The 18,382-nt window shown below is 40.6% G+C and overlaps 1 protein-coding gene across 1 annotated transcript; it reads left to right on the forward strand.

Annotated features, from left to right (window-relative positions):
• Positions 1 to 729: 729 nt before the first annotated feature.
• TSPAN13 (tetraspanin 13) lies at positions 730 to 15,630 on the forward strand. The gene is made up of 6 exons (XM_063303721.1): positions 730 to 1,036; positions 6,529 to 6,696; positions 8,846 to 8,926; positions 10,929 to 11,042; positions 13,028 to 13,138; positions 14,465 to 15,630. Exons 1-6 carry the CDS (start codon positions 974 to 976, stop codon positions 14,537 to 14,539), a joined length of 612 nt encoding a protein of 203 aa, XP_063159791.1. The 5' UTR covers positions 730 to 973; the 3' UTR covers positions 14,540 to 15,630.
• Positions 15,631 to 18,382: the final 2,752 nt, after the last annotated feature.

The following is an 18,382-nucleotide window of genomic DNA, read 5'->3' on the forward strand; positions in this document are numbered from 1 at the left end:
CCCTTTTTGTGAAGGAACAGCTTTTCTACTGACATCATGGGAATCTCATTTGCGTAATTAAGATTTATTTGCTTGCTTTAAGACTTGAATTCCTTTTTAATCTAATAGTTTTAATATGTATTACTTTTTTTTGCTTTTGATCATTTTGTTTTGGTTTTCTGTATTTATTTTATTTGGTTTTTTCTTTTATTATAGAATTTAAAAAGCAATCATTAATTTTAATATATATATATATATTAAAAATTATACACACACACACACATTTTTCATTACAATTCATTACAACCTCCAGCCACATAGTGCAAGCTACATCTACTTCATTAGAAGCCAGACCTCTCCAGAGAAATTCTTCAAAGACATATTGGACTACAATGCCCATCAATCTTAGACTGGAAATAATGGGCAGTGTAGTTCAATGCATCCGGAAGGCAAAGAGCTGCTCTAAATCTACTCTAACCCAAAGCCAACCAACCGGTACGTGTGCATGGGAGTGCGTCAGTGAGACTTTGACTTTCAGGGTGACCAATGTCTCCCCAGGAAGCCTCAGTCTTGCCCTAAACCTAAAATAAAATATGACCGACAACGGGATGGTGTCAATCGCCTCGCGCTCCTCCAGGGCTTCATTCCACACCAGGTCGCCGGGCTGGGTGCATTTACATATTTTTACCTTTGTCTCCGAAGAGCAGCCAATGAGCGACTTGGCTGCCTGCGGTCCACCCCCCCGCCTCGGAGGTTTCTGAGCTGGTGCTGGCGGCACCGCTTCGTTGGCTTGCTGGGAAATCGGGGTTTTGCGGCTGCTGTTCGTAGTGCCGTCGCGGTCACGCTGGTTCTACCTGCTCTTTTCCGCCTCCGGGCAGGGGAGGGAAAGGTCCCTCCGGCGAAACGAGGGTCGCCCTTTTCCCTCCCTTGAAAGAAGGGCTGAATTAGCCTCATTAGGAGACGCTGCAGCAGCGACCACAACCGCGGGGGCGCGATGGTTTGCGGCGGCTTCTCCTGTTCCAAGAATTGGCTCTGCGCTCTCAACCTGCTCTACACGGTAGGTCCAGCCGCCGCCCGGATTCACGAGCCAGGTGGGGACCGAATGGAAGCCTCCCGCAGTGGGGGTCCATTGGAGAACTACTTGCCGCCGCCCCGAAGTGCCTGGGCTTTTCCTCCCACCGCCGTAGGCCTGGGCGAGCCTGCGAGGGGTGGGAAGCAGCCGTGAGAACTAGAGCTCAGCGAGCGACTGCCTTCGCCGAAAGGCTCCCCGCGCGCCGCTGTGGCCCTTTGGGCTGAGGCGACGCACCTGCGGCGGTGCGGAAGAGCCTACGCGAGGGGCTGCGGGGGCCTCGAATCTGCCAGAAGCCCCTTCCCTGGCTGGCTTTGGTGCCTAGGCAACGGGCGATTCTGCTGAAACCGAGATTACGCGCTGGGAGCTCCACCAGTGTGGACTTTGGGGCGACGTCTCACTTCGTTCAGCAGGTTCGTCTATCCAAGGAGCTCCACACTGGGCGGTAATTCGACATTCTTCCTCTCCCGATATAGAAATCCAGCGGGTGGGGAAAGCTTGACTTGTTGAACGTCTTCCTGTTCTGTATTGGTTAGCGGTATAGGCGGATCACTGCTGATAGAATAGCAAAGTTAGATAATTTAGCTGAAATATCTAACCTCTCAGGTTAGTATTTACCTTAAAAAAAAAGTTTGAGCTTTTTGTTTTTTTAGTTTATATCCAAGCCTATGCATGTCCACACTAACTGTAGACAATATTTGCATACATTATGAAGTAATAATCCATAAAAGCTTATGCTGTGTTGTTTTAGCTTCTATAACTCTACAAGACTCTGGCTGCATATCTGCACAAGCGCCTGGAAATAAACCCTATCTCTTGCTTCTGAGGAGGGAGATGTAAGGTCCCATGTCTGCCTCTTGCTGCAGCAAACTATCATGCCCCCCCCCTCATGGAAGGTGTTAACAAAGTCTTTCAAACCAAAGATGGAGAAATTGGCAATTTGCAGGATATGGACCAGCCACAGGATCCTTTGGGCAAGGAGGGCTGCAAAGAGAAGTAACCATGGCTACTAGTGGCAGGGTTATCTGCAGGGGTCAAGATACAGACTTCAGCTGCATGGATGTGGCTGCCATCTTGACTTCTTTACACCCCCCCCCCCACAACTACAGAGGACATCATAACCGCAACCATGTTAGATTACAATTTCCATCTTCCCTGGTCACAGGCCGGGACTGATGGAAGCTAGAATCCCACAATATCCAGAGGGCCTCAGGCTTTTTAACCCCGTTTCAAACTCTTATAGGATAATATTCTTTTGTGAAGTGTAATTTAAACTGCTCTTTTCCCACACTTTTGTTTTTTTAAAAGCAGGGATAGAGAAACTGCTTTTTCCGATTTTTAATAGTTTAGATTAGGAAGCTCTTAGGAAGTTTACATAACAAGTTCAGCAAAGATTTGCTTAACCATAGTTTCCTAAATAAATCACAGCATATTAAGCCAGAAGTACACACCTGAGGTCCCTGAGCAACCTGCAGCCAAAAACTGGGTACGTGCTGCAAAGTTCTTCAAAAATTGTTACTCAATTATTAAATACATAAGGAATCATATTAGCTATGATTAAATTACCATTACATGGAAATAAAATTATTTTCTAAAATTTTGGAGCAGAGTTTTAGTACACTATGGACGGGCCATATGCTGTCATCAATGTAAAAGAGCATGCATACCCCTATGTTAGTCCATGAACCGTGATTTACGACCAGATGGCTGAGTTTGCATTTCACATTTTGACTTAGTGTGTTTCATGACTTTCATGTGTTTCATATGTATCTAAATGTTTTTGTTTATTTTACTACCATTGCCTTGTTGTACCTGAAGTTTTTCTTGGAAGCAGCTGGTTGGGTATCCAGATTGTGGATTAAGGTAGACTTCTAGTCTGATCTGATCCAGTAATATTCATGTCCATTGCTGGAGGTGTGTGAAACTTTTTCAGATCAGTAAATCCTGGCCTCAAAACATCCCTTTGCAACCTCAGGCCTTTTCCATGTATGACCACTTCCACTAAGGTTGTGTCATGTTCATTGTAACGTTTCACATGCCATGGCGCTGACGCGCGTTTCTGTTTGGGAGGGAGCTGCTGTGAAACCTTGTGCCAAGCTCTGTATCTATGTTCATTACAATGGAATGTGTCTGGGTTATGTGCTCTGCTCAAGGACTTTTCCCGCGGACCATCAGAAGCCGTTAGGAGCACCTGGGATTGTGAACTTGGGAAGATTCTACCTGGGGGAGGGATCTCATTTGTACCAAGGGTTTTTAGTTTGCATTTGGCACGCTTTTTTCATTCTCAGCTTTCTTTGTGATCCTGGATACTATTCTTTAATAAACCAGATATCTTTGTGATCCTGCTCATGAGTCTGATGGTGTTCTAGAATAGGCAATCATTACAGGTTGCAATAAGTTGTTTTGTCATTGGAGCATGTTTGATAAAGACAGAATAGAACTTTTCAGGATCATTCTCAACATGAAATTACTTTCTCCGTGACTTTTGAGCTACAGACTATTCCATACTACAGTTATTGCAACTTTAATCATATTTTGCTAGGTTTTTTCCTCTTAGATTAACTTAAAAAGAACATTAAAGTTCTGATTTTCAAAAAAAACATTAAAAACGTTGTTACCATACCTTAACTTTGCATGAAATTATTAAGCTTTTCAAAATAAAACTTAGTTATGCAATGTCATGTTTGCAGTAAATTTGAAAGCCTTGTAGCCTCTGACATCAACACATAGATGAAAAAACATCACATGCAGTCAGACCATGTGATTCAGGCACACAGATGAGGAAGTAATGGAAAACTGTGTATCTTGCCACATCATGTGTGAAGCATCCTGGAGGCTGAATAATGTACGTTCTTGTTAGGGTTTAATTACTCAAGGCCTCTGTTACAGGTCAGTTTCAATATATGCCCTTATGTCCTCATACTAGGGAACTGTAGAACCTGGGAAACAAGATCAAGTTGGCAAGTCAACATGGGATTAGAGCGATGGGGGTTACTGGGGCTTGCAGACAATTACTGGACCCTAATGAAACTAAACATTCATATTAGATAAAATTCCAGAGTTTGAGAATAGGTTTTTAATTAGTAAAGGTAAAGGTTTCCCTTGACGTAAAGTCCAGTCGTATCCGACTCTAGGGGGCGGTGCTCATCTCCGTTTCTAAGCTGCTGAGCCGGCGTTGTCCGTAGACCCCTCCGTGGTCATGTGGCCAGCATGACTACACGGAACGCTGTTACCTTCCCGCCGAAGCAGTACCTATTGATCTACTCACATTTGCATGTTTTCGAACTGCTAGGTGAGCAGAAAGGTTTTTAATTAGAAGAATGTATATGTTACCTTCCATTGTAATTGCAGAGCTGGGAGGCAGTTTTATCTCATTCGTCTTTAATAGCCGAGCAAGTCAACTTTTAAAATAAATATTTGTGTTATTGACTTCTTGTACTTGTGTCTTCACTGCACATGGCTAGTTGTAAATGAGTTTTAACTGTTATTGCATTGCTTTCCCGCTTTTTATATCTTGTCAAAGACTTTGAGTAATTCCTTTTTTTCCTGGAGTGGACAGATGGGCTATGAATTTATTGAATAAATTTCAGCAGTTTGAAACCATAAACTCAATCAGACTAATAAAACATTGAAAACTAGAGTAGAATAATAAAAATGGAAGTAATAGATGTACCACTATAAATCTAGAAAGAATCCTAGAGTGTATCTGCAGTGGAGTATGGTTTCATGGGCATTTCAAGAAGCTGCTCAGGGTGTTTGTGCCCTTTTGTTGTGCATCAGTTGCAACAAAGCAATACTGTGCACTGCATAATCCTACCAGCTTCTAGCAAGTTGGTGATATGCTGCATAATTGTACAAGCCACATTTGCACACAGGTGGCCAACCATTTGGTGTCTATACTGAATAGAATGGAAGCATCATTTTGGGAGGCTACAGTGTGTGTCATGTGATGCCCTAAGAGTCAAAAAGTTGTCCAACCTGATACACTCCGTGTGTATTGGGATTGCAACTTCCAGAATTCCCAGCCAGCATGGCTGACAACTATGTTGGCTTTTATTTCTGATAGTTAAGAGTCCCATCACAACTGGATGGCACCAGATTGAGAGTGCTATTCTGTACCATGATAGCTCGGTTTTTCAGTGCATTGATGTTTGTCCCTTTTTTTTAAAACAGAAACAGGAAAGGTGGGGGCTTCCTGCATATGAAAAGTAATTTCCTCCATTTAAAACATGGCTTGTCAAGTGTTTCTTTGAGCCAAAGCTGTCCTTTTTGAAATGTGATGCTAGAGAGGAAAAGTGGCTGTGCGCTTTTGATTAAAGGCCTGGCAAGAGTAAAGACCTTATAGGTAGTCCTCGTTTAGTGACCACAATTGGGACCGGCAACTCAGTTGTTAGGTGAAGTGGTTGCTAATGATCTTATGTGGTTATGATCTTACTTTAGCTTTCCTTTGCTTTACAGACCTGCAAAGGTCATAAATGCAAGGAATGGTTGTAAAGTTACTTCTTCACCAGCGTCTTAAATGCAGATAGTTGCTAAATGAGGCAGTGGCTAAATGAGGACTACCTGTATTCCACTCAAGAACTTGATATGGCATCATATAAATGACACAGGTTAATCTCTTGCTCTCTATCACTAGTGGTAGAAATATAAAGTGTGACAATGATAATATACTGATACACTTACTACCTGCCACCTGCTATAATAGTGTGAGATTTCTGAAGCTGTTTGGAAATTAAATAGCAATTCAGCTTCAATATGGCTTTAGGGCTGTGGATTAAAGCATTAATTTTCAGTTGTTTAGAGGTGTCAAAATATTTCCTTTTTTATTAATTAAGGATACATGGTATTTTGCATGTTTTTCAAAGGTTGATCATCAAGGTGGCCTTATGAAGATTAATGCAAAAGTAATTTAGGAACTAGAAGGTGGCACTTATCTGACCTTGGTTGATCTTAAAAAAAAAGGCAACTAATCAGGTCAGACCAGATGAGCACATGAGAGACTGCCAGAAAATTGCAGGACTGTAAGCTAGACAGGGAGGTAAAAATATTCTGGAAGAAAACAGTGGGAAATCACTTCCATACTGCTACCCATAAAACGTGGGAAACAACATATGAAATTGATTTTTTCCTCTGATTTTTTTCTTCTGATTAAAAAAAGTGCTATAAACTTTGTTTATAACTATCCCACTGTGTTTGGTGGGACTAACCCCAAAGGAACTCTGCACAGTTTTAAAACTGCCATAGGCATACCAATCAATGTAGAATAAAGTAGCACCTCAAATAGGAGGTTTTCAACGTCATGAAAATGAAATTTAACTGTTTACTTTATTGTCAATATATTTCATTCCTTGGAGGAATGTTTGTGGGAATTTGTGTGCCAGAATAATGTGGCTGGTTTGGAAAACCTTGATCTTTGACTTGGCTAGGAAGGGAACACCGTGCTGCTGCTCTAACATGTCAGTAATACTCTTGTCTTACAGTTGGTCAGCCTTTTGCTGATTGGAATTGCAGCCTGGGGCATTGGCTTTGGCCTGATCTCCAGTTTCCGGGTCGTTGGAGTAGCAGTGGCAGTAGGAATCTTTCTGTTCCTGATTGCTCTGGTGGGACTGATTGGGGCCATCAAACACCACCAGGTGTTGCTTTTCTTTGTATCCTTTGACTTGAGAACAATCTAACACAGGTACCTATTTCTCTGGAACTCCTCTGAATACGCCATAATGGTTTCTTGTATTTCATGGCAAGTTCATTAAAAGGAGGGCAGTCATTTTGGTGAAATCATCTAAAATGCAAGGAAAAAAGTTTTGTTATTTTTTTAAACCACTTGACTTCTATCCTAGTTATAACACTGTTAAAAACTAGATGGTAGAATAAATATTTCTCCAGTGGTATAACTGGTTTCTTTCAAATGGCTGCAGATCATGGATATGGATTCCTGGCATATCTCCTATATCAACAGAAGCATTCTGAAGTATTTACATGTTACTAAAAATCAAAGTTTTTGAGAGCCTGTAAGGGAGAGGTAGGCTGTATGCACCTCCAAATCCTGTGTTTTTGGCTCCCAGAGTCTCCAGAGAGTAAATTGATTTGACAGCCAACTAATAAGAATCCATTGGAGTTGAGTGGCTATGTAATGACTGCAACACTCTATTACCATTAAATCCAATTCATACATAAATACAGTAGAAATCTTTTTAATGGAAGAAGCATACAGAATGGCAAAAAAGTTGCAAATGAAAGTTTTCTCTAACTTAAACAGCCCAATGAGTACCTGATTCCCTCTCCCTCGCTCTGGTATGCAGCCCCCCTTTCCTTCAGTTCGTGCCAGTCCCTTGCAGGCATCTCCAGTGGCTCAGCCAGTTGACCTTGGGTATGAGAGATAGTCCAAACATGATGTCTTCTCACTCCTGCATGTTCCTCCTCCCTTCTACCAACTCGCCAGCCTCGACACATGTTGACTTCATTCATGCATGCGAGGCCAACCAGATGTTCTGGGAACGTTTGATTGGGGAGCATGACAGGCTAATACATTTGAATGAATAAGTAAGTCTTAGACACCAGATTTTTAAAAGATAAACATGTAGAAAAAGTGCTGACGGCTCACTATAACATTATTATTGCCTTGCACGCTGTTCTTAGCTTTTTTCTTTTTTTAATACAGCCCCCAGGGTCAAAAAGTAGCTATAGGATGTATATGAACTTTAGAACTCCAATATAAGAAAGGTTCTTATGTGGACCTTTGGTCTTTTTGCTTCTCCTGTGTCTAACACAGTGAGGGCGAACCTTTTGGGCTCAGCGTGTCAAAACTTTGGAAGATGCCTAACTTGACTCTGCTGGCATGTCACACACACGAACACACTGAACGAAAGAGAAACAATTCTTTACATATTCATTTATTTAAAAAGAATAGAATCCAATTTTGGATGGCCAAAAGGACAGAGATGGGTGAGGGATAGGTGGGGGGGGGGAGTTGCAGTGCCTTTTGTTCGTTCAGTTTCTTTTGTAACTCAAACAGGAAGAATAGTTGTCAGGTGTTGGTGAATGCTGGTGTGTCACCCATAACGTCATGGCGTGTCACCTTTGACACATGTATCATAGGTTCGCCATTATTGGTCTAACATTCCTATGACTCCTTAAATACAAGGAAAGAAGAAAAGAGCTCAGTTTTTCAGTATTCATGCAGCTTATGCCATCATCTGACTGCAGAGTCCAGTTTTATGCAAATTAAACTTTATTAAATCCAGAAAAGAATGCTTGCACAAAAGGTGCCAGAAGCTTACTGCATGGCAGGTAAATTGTTTCACATTCTAGTGAACTCTAACAACCACCTCCTCTTATAATGTGTGAGGGTAGCATTCCTCACTTTTTTTTAACCTGCAAATTTAGGAATTTCAGTTGTTATGTTAGGAAATAATCTAATTAGGATTATTCAAGGGGTGCAAGGCAAACAAGGGGCTGGTGATACAAGAAGCTAGTCCAGAGTCAGACTGAAAATTGCAACAGCAGCAGAATACAAGCTCAGAGTGTTTTGGAGGCTGTGGATAGAATGCTGTGGAGTTGCATGTAGCTGACAGGTTGGCTACCCCTGAATTGGTTGATGGAGCAGGTGGAAGTTTTACCATAATCATAATCAAAATTGCCCTCCATCACCTCATCTCCCTATCCAGCTGGGATTCCTTTCAGTCAAAGCAAAATATCTTGGCCTTTTGAATTGGTATCTCCATTTTGTCCACAAGGTTATCATGTGCAAGCGGCACTTCTGCAAATGCAGTTTTGATGACCTTAACTGAGTGACTTCAGTATATGATTATACTCTTGCTGGTGTTTGTTATACAGTTCTCAGTCTCCTGTGCTTGTCTGACATTGAATAAAGAACAGCAGGTAAGAAGTTTCTTATGATTTCATTATATAAAACATCATCATCATCATCATTATTATTAAAGTTCCATTATGTTTATCAGTAGGATAATGAAGAGGATGCTCACAGGCAAAGATGTGGTGGGCCTGCAGAGGAGCACTTGTTTGTTAATTGGAAAAAGCAACAGTTATAGAACTTAGCATGTATCTGTGCAGTAGTTGGAAAATACAGGCAGCAGTTGAGCCTCAGTGGAAGAGAAGGCAGAGGATAGGCCTGTTTAATTAGGTTGAGAGAAGTGTGCCGTGAAACGCTCATCCAACAACCTTAACTTCTCTTCCCAGTTCAAGATACTCAGGACTCAGAACCACTTCAGAGCTAAACAGGAATAACACAGATTTATCCTAAGAAAAAGACCAAAGAATCTTTTATATGTAAAAGGCAGAACTTGTAACAGCTCAAGACATTCTAGAATAGAATAAACAAGGGTTAGGATATGCAAATCTTAGACTTTTTACAGCTCAGCTTGAGGCCTTGAAACTTCACTAGTGTAATATCTTAAATGCAGTTTCATGCTGAGGCGACCCTGCTGCCTGAAAGACATACATAAAAAAAGCGAATGCAGTATTAGGAATTGCTGGTTGAAGGGCTGAAAGAAAAATTGTAGACAGCACAATACTGCTGTAATAGTTCATGGTACATTTTATGGGTTGGATCCATTGAAGCTGGTTGGACTATGAAAGGTTCAGGTAGTTGTGGCTAGGGTCTCGAATCTACCAATGTATGACCAGTCAAAAGGTATTGTGGAGGTACTTTATTTTTTCTACTTAAAGTTTTTTTCCCTGATAATAAATTTATTTTATTTTATTTATTTATTTATCAAATTTGTCACCGCCCATCTCCTCCAACCAGAGGGACTCTGGGCGGTTTACAATATAAAACAATAAATATATTATAAAATTCCAGTATAAAATACACTATAAAACAATTTCACAAGGCTACCAAATATAATAAAATCCAAATGACTGTGGTCTCATTCAGTCATTGCGTGGGAGGGGCACTTCAAGATGCTAGCCAACCCCAAGTATAACTGTTCTCCTCCCTGACTCAAACCCAGTGGCAGAGCCAGGTCTTCAAATTCCTCCGGAAGGCTAGGAGCGAAAAAATAATGAAAAAGCAGGAAAACATGAAAAGGATCCCATGGAATGGATCCCCTCCCTCATAAAATGTTGTATACTACTACTATTAATCTGTTTTGTGAAACCTTGGTTATTCCAGTTTAGGGGAAAAAATGAAGTTACAAAATAGGGAAATCCAGTCATCTGAGGACTGAGGTTTTTTACCTTAATGTGATAGAAAAATCAGTTGAATAGGATTGTGCATACAGCTTTAATTTGGCTGAAGATCACACAGGCTTTTGAATAGCATCTTTTAACACATGCAGTTTTAACACATGCAACCACTTAAGGTAATCCCCATCTCCTCACATCCTTAGTTTGTGCCTCGGTTTAAACCAGTATGTTGGCTGGAGAATTCTGGGAGTTGAAGTCCACACATTTTAAAGTTGCCACGTCTAAAAAACACTGGTTTAAAATAAGCATGTGAGCAAACAGAAACCAGAATAAAGTCATTTTCCCTCATACACACGTATACACCGTATATGGGGAAAGTGGCAGAGAAATGCAACAGCGGCAGCAGCATAAGAAATTTTTGTTAGCAAGCAAAAAATGGGGAGAGTGCAGAATGCACCTAAGATACAAAAGGAAGCATTGGTAGCAAGAAACGGGGTGATTTTCTAGGTAAGAAAAAAATTGATACTGTCTGCCAATGATAACAGATCTGACAGTGAAAGACTTATAAAGCTATGAATGAAATAAGGGAATGAATCATGAAACTACAGGACAAATGATCCTTTTTGCCTGGGGGGTTCCAATATAATTAGCAAACCAGACTGTGTGTGCAAAGGTTCAGACCAAACTAATAGCAGAGAGTGGGTCTGGCTACTAAACAACTTCCTTTTATTTCTAGATCAAACTGCTGGAGGTTGGGTGGAACAACACAAACAGTGCAAGGCAGGATATTGAGCGGAATCTAAACTGTTGTGGCTTCCATAATACCAGTGAAGATACCTCTTGTTCTGCTGTAAGTTGGCAATGTTGTATGTTCTGTTTTAGAAGAATTTTGTTACCACATACCTACTTTGTATGTCAGTCTGTCTGTCTTGGATCAGTAGTTGTCTGTCTTTGAAATCCATAATCCATTTCTTGCATTTGGTTATAATAGATACAGTTATGATAGAATTCTTGGAGAGAAAACATTACAGGTAGTCCTCACTTAATGACCATTCATTTAGTGATGGTTCAGACTTACGATGTTGCTGGAAAAACCGACTTACAATTGGTGCACATGACCGTTGCAGTGTCCCCGTGGTCACGTGGTCATGATTTGGGTGCTTGGCAACTGGTTCTCATTTATGACCATTGCAGCATCCCATGATCATGTGATTGCCATTTTCGACCTTCCCAGCCAGCTCCTGGCAAGCAAAATCAATGGGGAACCATGTGATTTGCTTAATGACCACCTGGTTCACTTAACAGCCACAATGATTCAATTAATGATTGCTGCAAAAAAGGTCGTAAAATCGGGTCTGAATTGCTTAATGACTGCTTCACTTAGCAACCAAAATTCTACTCTCAATTGTGGTCATTAAGTGAGGACAACCTGTAATACAAAAAGGTGCATTCATATCTTCTTATTTCAGGATCTGTGTAAAAAGCAGAATTCATGGGCACCATGGCAACCCTGGACCTGATCCAGCTTGTTGGGAGTCCACCTCACAGCAGAGGTCACACCCTAGATCTGTTTTTTGTCTTGGGAAAGCAGTAATGTGATCTGTGGTTGGTCCTTTGCTGTGGACAGATCTTGGCCCTGGAGTTCTTGAAGGAACTCTTCAGGGATGAAGGGCCTACTTATTTGGCCTATTTCAGGCAACTGATATACCCAATGGGGTTTCAGAGAGAATTGGGGTTATTCCCAAAGCTCTATGCACAGTTCGACCAAGGCCTTAGTGTATTGCACTATGTGGACTCATTGTAATTGTGGATCCTGTAGAGCCCCCTGCCTCACAGGAGCTCTGGGACATGAAACAACACGAGAGACACCTAGAGTGCTGCTGGAGGAAAACAGAACAAATCTGACAGGGCACAAGTGAGAGCCTTTATTAGGACTTACCTTGTGGCAATAAGGGTGGTGAAGTGAGGTAGTGCTCCCCCAGACACTGTTGGTATGCAATTTGGGAATTCTCCATTCGTGGCCTCTGCTCAAGGTATAGGTGGCAGCTGTGGCCAAGGGGCTTTTGCAGAAATCAATCTTATGGGCCAGTGGCACCTATTTGTGGACTGGGAGGTCCTGCTGATGTCACTCATGCCTTAGTCACTCCTAATTGGACTACCGCTATATTTCGCTGCCCTTGAAGACCACCCAGAAGCTTCAACTGGTCCAGAATGCAACAGTGTTCACAATTCTGGTGCTCTGAGATTTGCCCATGTAACACCATTTCTGTGCGAGCTGTACTGGTTCCCCATTACCTCCCAGTGCTGGTTATCATTTTAAAAGCCCTTCTTGGCACAAGGCCAGCTTATTCACAAGACTGCCTTTTGTCAAGGGTATCTGCGCATCCCACCAGATCTGACAGGGTGGATGCACTGAAGATCCCCTCTGTCAAACAGTGTCTTTTGGCAGGACCTATAGTGGTGCCTGCCTTACAGAACAGCGTCCCCCTTGAGATCTAGATGGCCCCTACTCTCTTGGCCTCCCATGAAAGACTGACTCTTCCTCTAGGTGTTGGCCCAGGCCACGGGCAGTTGGTGTGAGGTTGTTATGGTGCCTGGTTAGAGTGTGATGGTCTTTAATTTGGGGTGTGTGTGTGTTGTATTTCGTAATACATTGATTTGATTGCTGTTAGCTGCCTAGCATTACATTGTTTAAGACGGGGGGAGGGAGGGCTATAAATCTTTTAAATACATACATACATACATACATATATATATATATATATATACACATGTATCTGTCTTTGTAGGCATAGATAACATCCTAATATGAATTTAAACAATGATTGTTTACAGAAGTGTTTTGAAACACAGCTGTGTAAACCCTGTGCACCTATAATTAAGGAATATTCCGGAATGGTGTTGAGATTTGTAGGAGGCGTTGGTCTCTTCTTTAGTTTTACAGAGGTAAGTGCAAAATCACTGGGCCTGGCTAGTAATTTTTTCAAGATCAACCAGGGACGGCTCAGTGATCTTCCAAATCTGCTGAAGTTATCCATCCATAGTTTATGTAGCCTCTTTTTATAATTCAACTTTCTTAGAAGCAGCAAACAGTAATTATAGAGGATGGAGAAGACAAAATGAAGAAAATGTGAATAATAGCAACCTTAATTAATTTTATGCAACATAGACTATAATGAGTAGAGCTTAGGGCTGTTCAAAAATTTCTGAAAATACTAGTTTTGGATCTCATGCAGGTACAGCACCTCTCACAAAAGCAGATATGTCTTTTTTTCCAGATTTTCCAATTATCCTGGAAAAAACATAAGCTAGTCTTTCTTCAGGCTTGTGCAGAAGCCTGAAAAAAAGAAAGCACCTTTAGTGAACAGCAGTGAGGTCCAAACCACTTTTTCTGAATCATTTTTTAAGTAAAGTTGTAGAAAAAAGCAAAAATCCAGTGATAAAATGATGCAATCTTGTTTGTGACAACAGGTGGTCATCACTTACTGACCACAATTGGGACCAGCTACTCAGTTGCTATGCGACACAGTCGTAAAGTGAAAAATCACGTGACCACATCCGGCTTAGCTGCAGGTCATCAATTCTAGCTGTGGTTATTAAGAGAATCACTTGTGGTCATTAAGCGTAATATCACATGATCATGACTTGCAACTTCCTGCTGCCTTCCCCATTGACTTTGCTTGTCGGAAGCCAGCAGTGAAGGTCACAAATGGCAATCACACGACCGTGGGATGCTGCAACCATCATAAATGCACACTGGTTGCCAAGTGCCCAATTTGCAGTCACGTGACTGCTGAGACACTGTGACAGCCTCAACTTCAGGACTGATCAAGACTTGTTGGTGCTGAACAAGTCTCCTTGTTCAGCACCAACATAACTTCCAGTGGTCACTGAATGAGCTGTCATTAAACAAGGACTACCTGTATTTATGAAACAAATACATACAGATATGTATACGCACACATATATACACATAGCAAAAAATGAAGATAGTTTCATTCTATGTATAAAATGGTATCCTGGATGTTCCAAGTTCAGGAATGTCAATAAAAGTAAAAGTTCAATTTTGTAGATTGATTTTTAAACAAAGTCCTAGGCTGAAGATATGTATATTATTTACTCATAAATATTACTCCTTTATATATGAACACATGATTAGTCAGGAGCATTGGGTATATAGAATGTTTATAAATGAAGTGTAGAGTATTGAAAGCTGATATTACAATATATTATGAAGTTTTAGCAGATGATCTCTTTCTTCCCTTCCTTCAGATCTTAGGGGTGTGGCTCACCTACAGATACCGGAATCAGAAAGATCCACGTGCAAATCCTAGTGCATTTCTTTGACCTGGAAACTTTCTCAGGGACTGAACATTTCTTTTCCTATGGTTTTAAAAAGATGAATTCTCCACTGATCTGTCTACTCTCTTTGTTAACTGGAGGCTTGTGCCTTTGAGATAAGAATAAAGATCTAGAGCTGCTTCTCATCTTATTTTCTAATGTTCTTTGAAGAAATTAGTCTGAAATGCTTGTTGTCAGTTGTGTAACTAAACAATATGAATGCTATAGGAATGTAGTGATTCAGTAGAATTATTCATGTCATTTTTCTGTCAATGGGATGGTGTTACCTTTAATTTAAAAGAGGATGTATTTCTTTCTTATGACATATTCCATTTGTCAGAAATTCCTTCACTGATCTATTTCTTCTCTTTTTTTGAAAGAAGAATTTTATTGGCTTCAATGCATTTCATTTGAAATTTACCATAAAGGAATTTTGCTTTTGTTTCCAGTATTGGTATTAGTTTGGGAAGAAACCTCTTCAAGTAATCATTTGCGAGTTGAAAACTCATCATTTTTTATGACTTTTTTGTGCCTATCAATTCTCCTCCAGTTTTTGGATCTGTTTAAAATGTGAATGCAAGTGAGTTCAGTGTCATCCATTGATTTCAGTATTGGCCAGATAAATAGTGATTCTCTTTCAGCCCAAGAACAGATTGTGTGTGAACCTCCTGATTTACCTCAGCTGTAAAAATACTAAAGTCATTTGACTGGGGTGATTGGATATTATTCAACATTATAATTTTCAGTAGGTTGGCTATCAACTTTCTTTGTACCCTGTATATGAACACTAGTAAGAAAGAGAGATGAATTTTCACAGTATACAAAATTTGTACAAGTTGTGTAACTTAAAATTATAGATGTGGAAGGATAGCGTCTAGCTGGCTTGTCACAGTAAGAAATTGACACCCAGAGGGGGGTTTTTTTGGCAATAGATTACATTTCATCAGTGTAGTGAGTTAGCTGTGGTACTGACATGGGCCTTTAGATTTAACTATGTTTGTTCCCTGTTATCTAAAATGTTTGACCATGTGTGTGTACTAGACTACTGTAAACGTTATCTTTGTAATTCTTCTATTTAAAAATAAAACTTTTGAAGAATTATGCAAGCCTGTATCATATAACGTAGCCCTTGCTGAATTGCCAAACTGTAAAGCATTTGTGGTGTTTCTGTTAAAATGATACAAATGTAGATTGTTCAAGCAAATGAAATATTTTAGTTACAAATGGATAATTGGATAGAGAGTAGAAAGCTTACAGAGAAACATAATGGTGGCATGATGGGGGTGGGGGGGGGACACAGATTACCAAGAAGCAGCATCTATGGGAATTTATTTTAAGATGGGGTGGGGAACTTGTAACCCTCCAGATACTGCTCTTCAAGAGGACTATCAGATTTGAGCTGCAGAAATCCAGACAGTCATTAGAGAGCAGCAAGGTATTATGTTTTGTCTTAACCCTTTGCTACCATCTCATGGTGTCTAGATTCTTGCAGCCCAGATCTTGTAGCTATAGTGTAGAGTTTCCATAATCTCTGGGGAGTTGCAAATTGGCAGCACTGCTTGGGACTGATGGAAACTGGAGTCCAAAAACATCTGAAAGTCCACATACTGGAATGGAATATGGCAAGACTTCATTGAAGAGCTAAAACTTCCCATGAAGTGCTATGCAGATCTGATCTGAACTAAGATCTATTGATTCAGATCTTAGGCTGCAGTCTGATATTCATTTATGTAGCTGGGAGTAAAACCTCTTTAATCTGGTGGAGCCGATTTTTGAGGAGCCCAAGTTCTGTTTAACATAGCTAAAAAGAATAACAGTCCATAATAAACACACATTAAAGTTTGGTAGAAAGATTTTTCTTCTGTGTCTCCTGTTCTTGCTCTGGACTATCCTGAAGTCTTAAAACAGTTTGCACCTGAGTGAGGAATCACTCAAAAATTAGTAATATTTAAGCACATCCCCTGCCTTCTCTTGGCATTCAGTGGTCTGGACTTGATTTTCTTTTTTTCTCTTGTATTCTTCCTATTCCTTGCCTTTTCTTTTTACACTGATGACATTCAGACATTCAGCTTCATTACAGTTCTGTGTCGGAGAGGAACTTAAGGATATTTGTGAATGTATATCATATGATTGATATGGATGCCCTTCTCAACATAGTGAGCCTGGGTAGCTAACAATATATAGAAACATGTCAAGAATATAACACAAAAGCAAAACTGATAATTTATTTATCTACAGTGAAGTAAAACAGATACATTAAAAACATAATAATTAAATGCACTTAATACAATCCAACTGAGGCTTTTAATAACCCATCTGGGGGGGAAAAAACCCTAACCAAACTTACATACCGGGCTCAGCTAACATCCTGAGTCTATGCCTGAGGAAAGAGAGAGATCTTCAAGGCCCTACAGAAGGTTCAACAGGACTGGGGCTATCTGAATTGGGGGGTGGGGGATGCTGTTTCATAGGGCGTGTGACATGCCAGAGAAGGCAAGTCTCCTGGGTCCCACTAGATGGCATTGGTTCACAGACTGATTAGTAGATGCTGACTCTTAGCAACCACATACATTTTTCCAGGAGCATCTGTCCTCAACCTGGTCTTTCAGGTCTTCCACTGGGGCACCCATTGCTCCTGTAATTGTCCAACTATCTTGTGGCTGGTTGGCCTCTTTCTGTTTCCTACCACCTTCCACAGCATAATAGACTTCTCCAGAGAGCTAGGTCTTCTCATAATGTGTAGGATAATTTGAGCCTGGTAATTTGTGCCTTAAGAACTCTGGGCTGATTTCTTTAATGATCCATTTGTTTGTTTGTTTGTTTGTTTGGCTATCCATGGTATTCTCAGGAGTCTTCTCCAACACCAAGGTTCAAAAGCATCAGTACTCTATCCGTACCCTGTTGGATCTGATGGGACAAGCAGAAGAGCCGGAGAAATCCTGCAAATAACCTGGTCCTGTGCCATGTAGGGCTTTAAAGATGATAACCAGCACTTGAATTTTACCAGAAGCCTACTGGGAGCCAGTGCAGCTTGTGAAGCAATGGTGTTATGTGCCCTACCGGGGTTAATAGCAAACCACAACTATTCATGGTTTGATCATCCTCTTTCTTTGGAATGGCAGCAACCTTACTAGCATTCCCCATTTGTTTTAAAGCATAAAAATAAAAGACCTTGAAGTTGCATGAAAGCTGGGGAAGTTTGAGTCTCCTCACCTATTTGTGTTCCCAATTCTCCTTTACATCTGTGAATGAAACAACAAAGGAGCAGTAGAAATGGTACTGCAAGAGAGGTTCCACTTTGCATCATTATTTTTCAGGAGAACTAATGGCTTTAATGAATCATCACCCTCTACCATCAGTATTCAGCAATCATGGTCAGTGGTTGCATTGGGAGCCCCAAAAAGAGGCTTGGGGGCCACAAGTGTTCTTCCCCAGCTTAGCATATCATACCAAACAATTTTGAGGCTACTTTCATATATCGTACTTTGCCATAGTATGTCTTAGTTTAGATTAGCTAAATAAACCACCATATTTTATGTGATTTATGCAGCGTGCTAAGCTAAAAACGTGTGTGAACCTTTTTTTATGTACATAAAATACTTCTCTGTACTGAACAAAACTACGATTTGCCAGTTGACTGACAAATTTCATTTGTGTATTAATTGGAAGGTTGCTGTTCTGCCTGGATTCCATGACTGTGGGAAGGTAAATGTCCAGCATTAATACTTAAACAAGTTAGGCTAATATTTAATAGATGACCATACTTCAGTTACAGGGTTTTCTCTTACACGTTTTCAATGTAGCATGTGTAATATAAATAGCAGGCAAGTCAGCCATTAACTATTCAAC

Source organism: Candoia aspera, chromosome 4 (genome assembly GCF_035149785.1).
Source record: "Candoia aspera isolate rCanAsp1 chromosome 4, rCanAsp1.hap2, whole genome shotgun sequence".
Taxonomy (NCBI): Eukaryota; Metazoa; Chordata; class Lepidosauria; order Squamata; family Boidae; genus Candoia; species Candoia aspera.

Bases quoted from the DNA above. Each gene is read 5' to 3' on its own strand.
- TSPAN13 (XM_063303721.1), top strand. From the start codon at position 974: ATGGTTTGCGGCGGCTTCTCCTGTTCCAAGAATTGGCTCTGCGCTCTC. The intron at 11,043-13,027 runs GTAAGTTGGCAA...GATTGTTTACAG, and splicing joins AAGATACCTCTTGTTCTGCT to AAGTGTTTTGAAACACAGCT. The intron at 13,139-14,464 runs GTAAGTGCAAAA...CCCTTCCTTCAG, and splicing joins TCTTCTTTAGTTTTACAGAG to ATCTTAGGGGTGTGGCTCAC.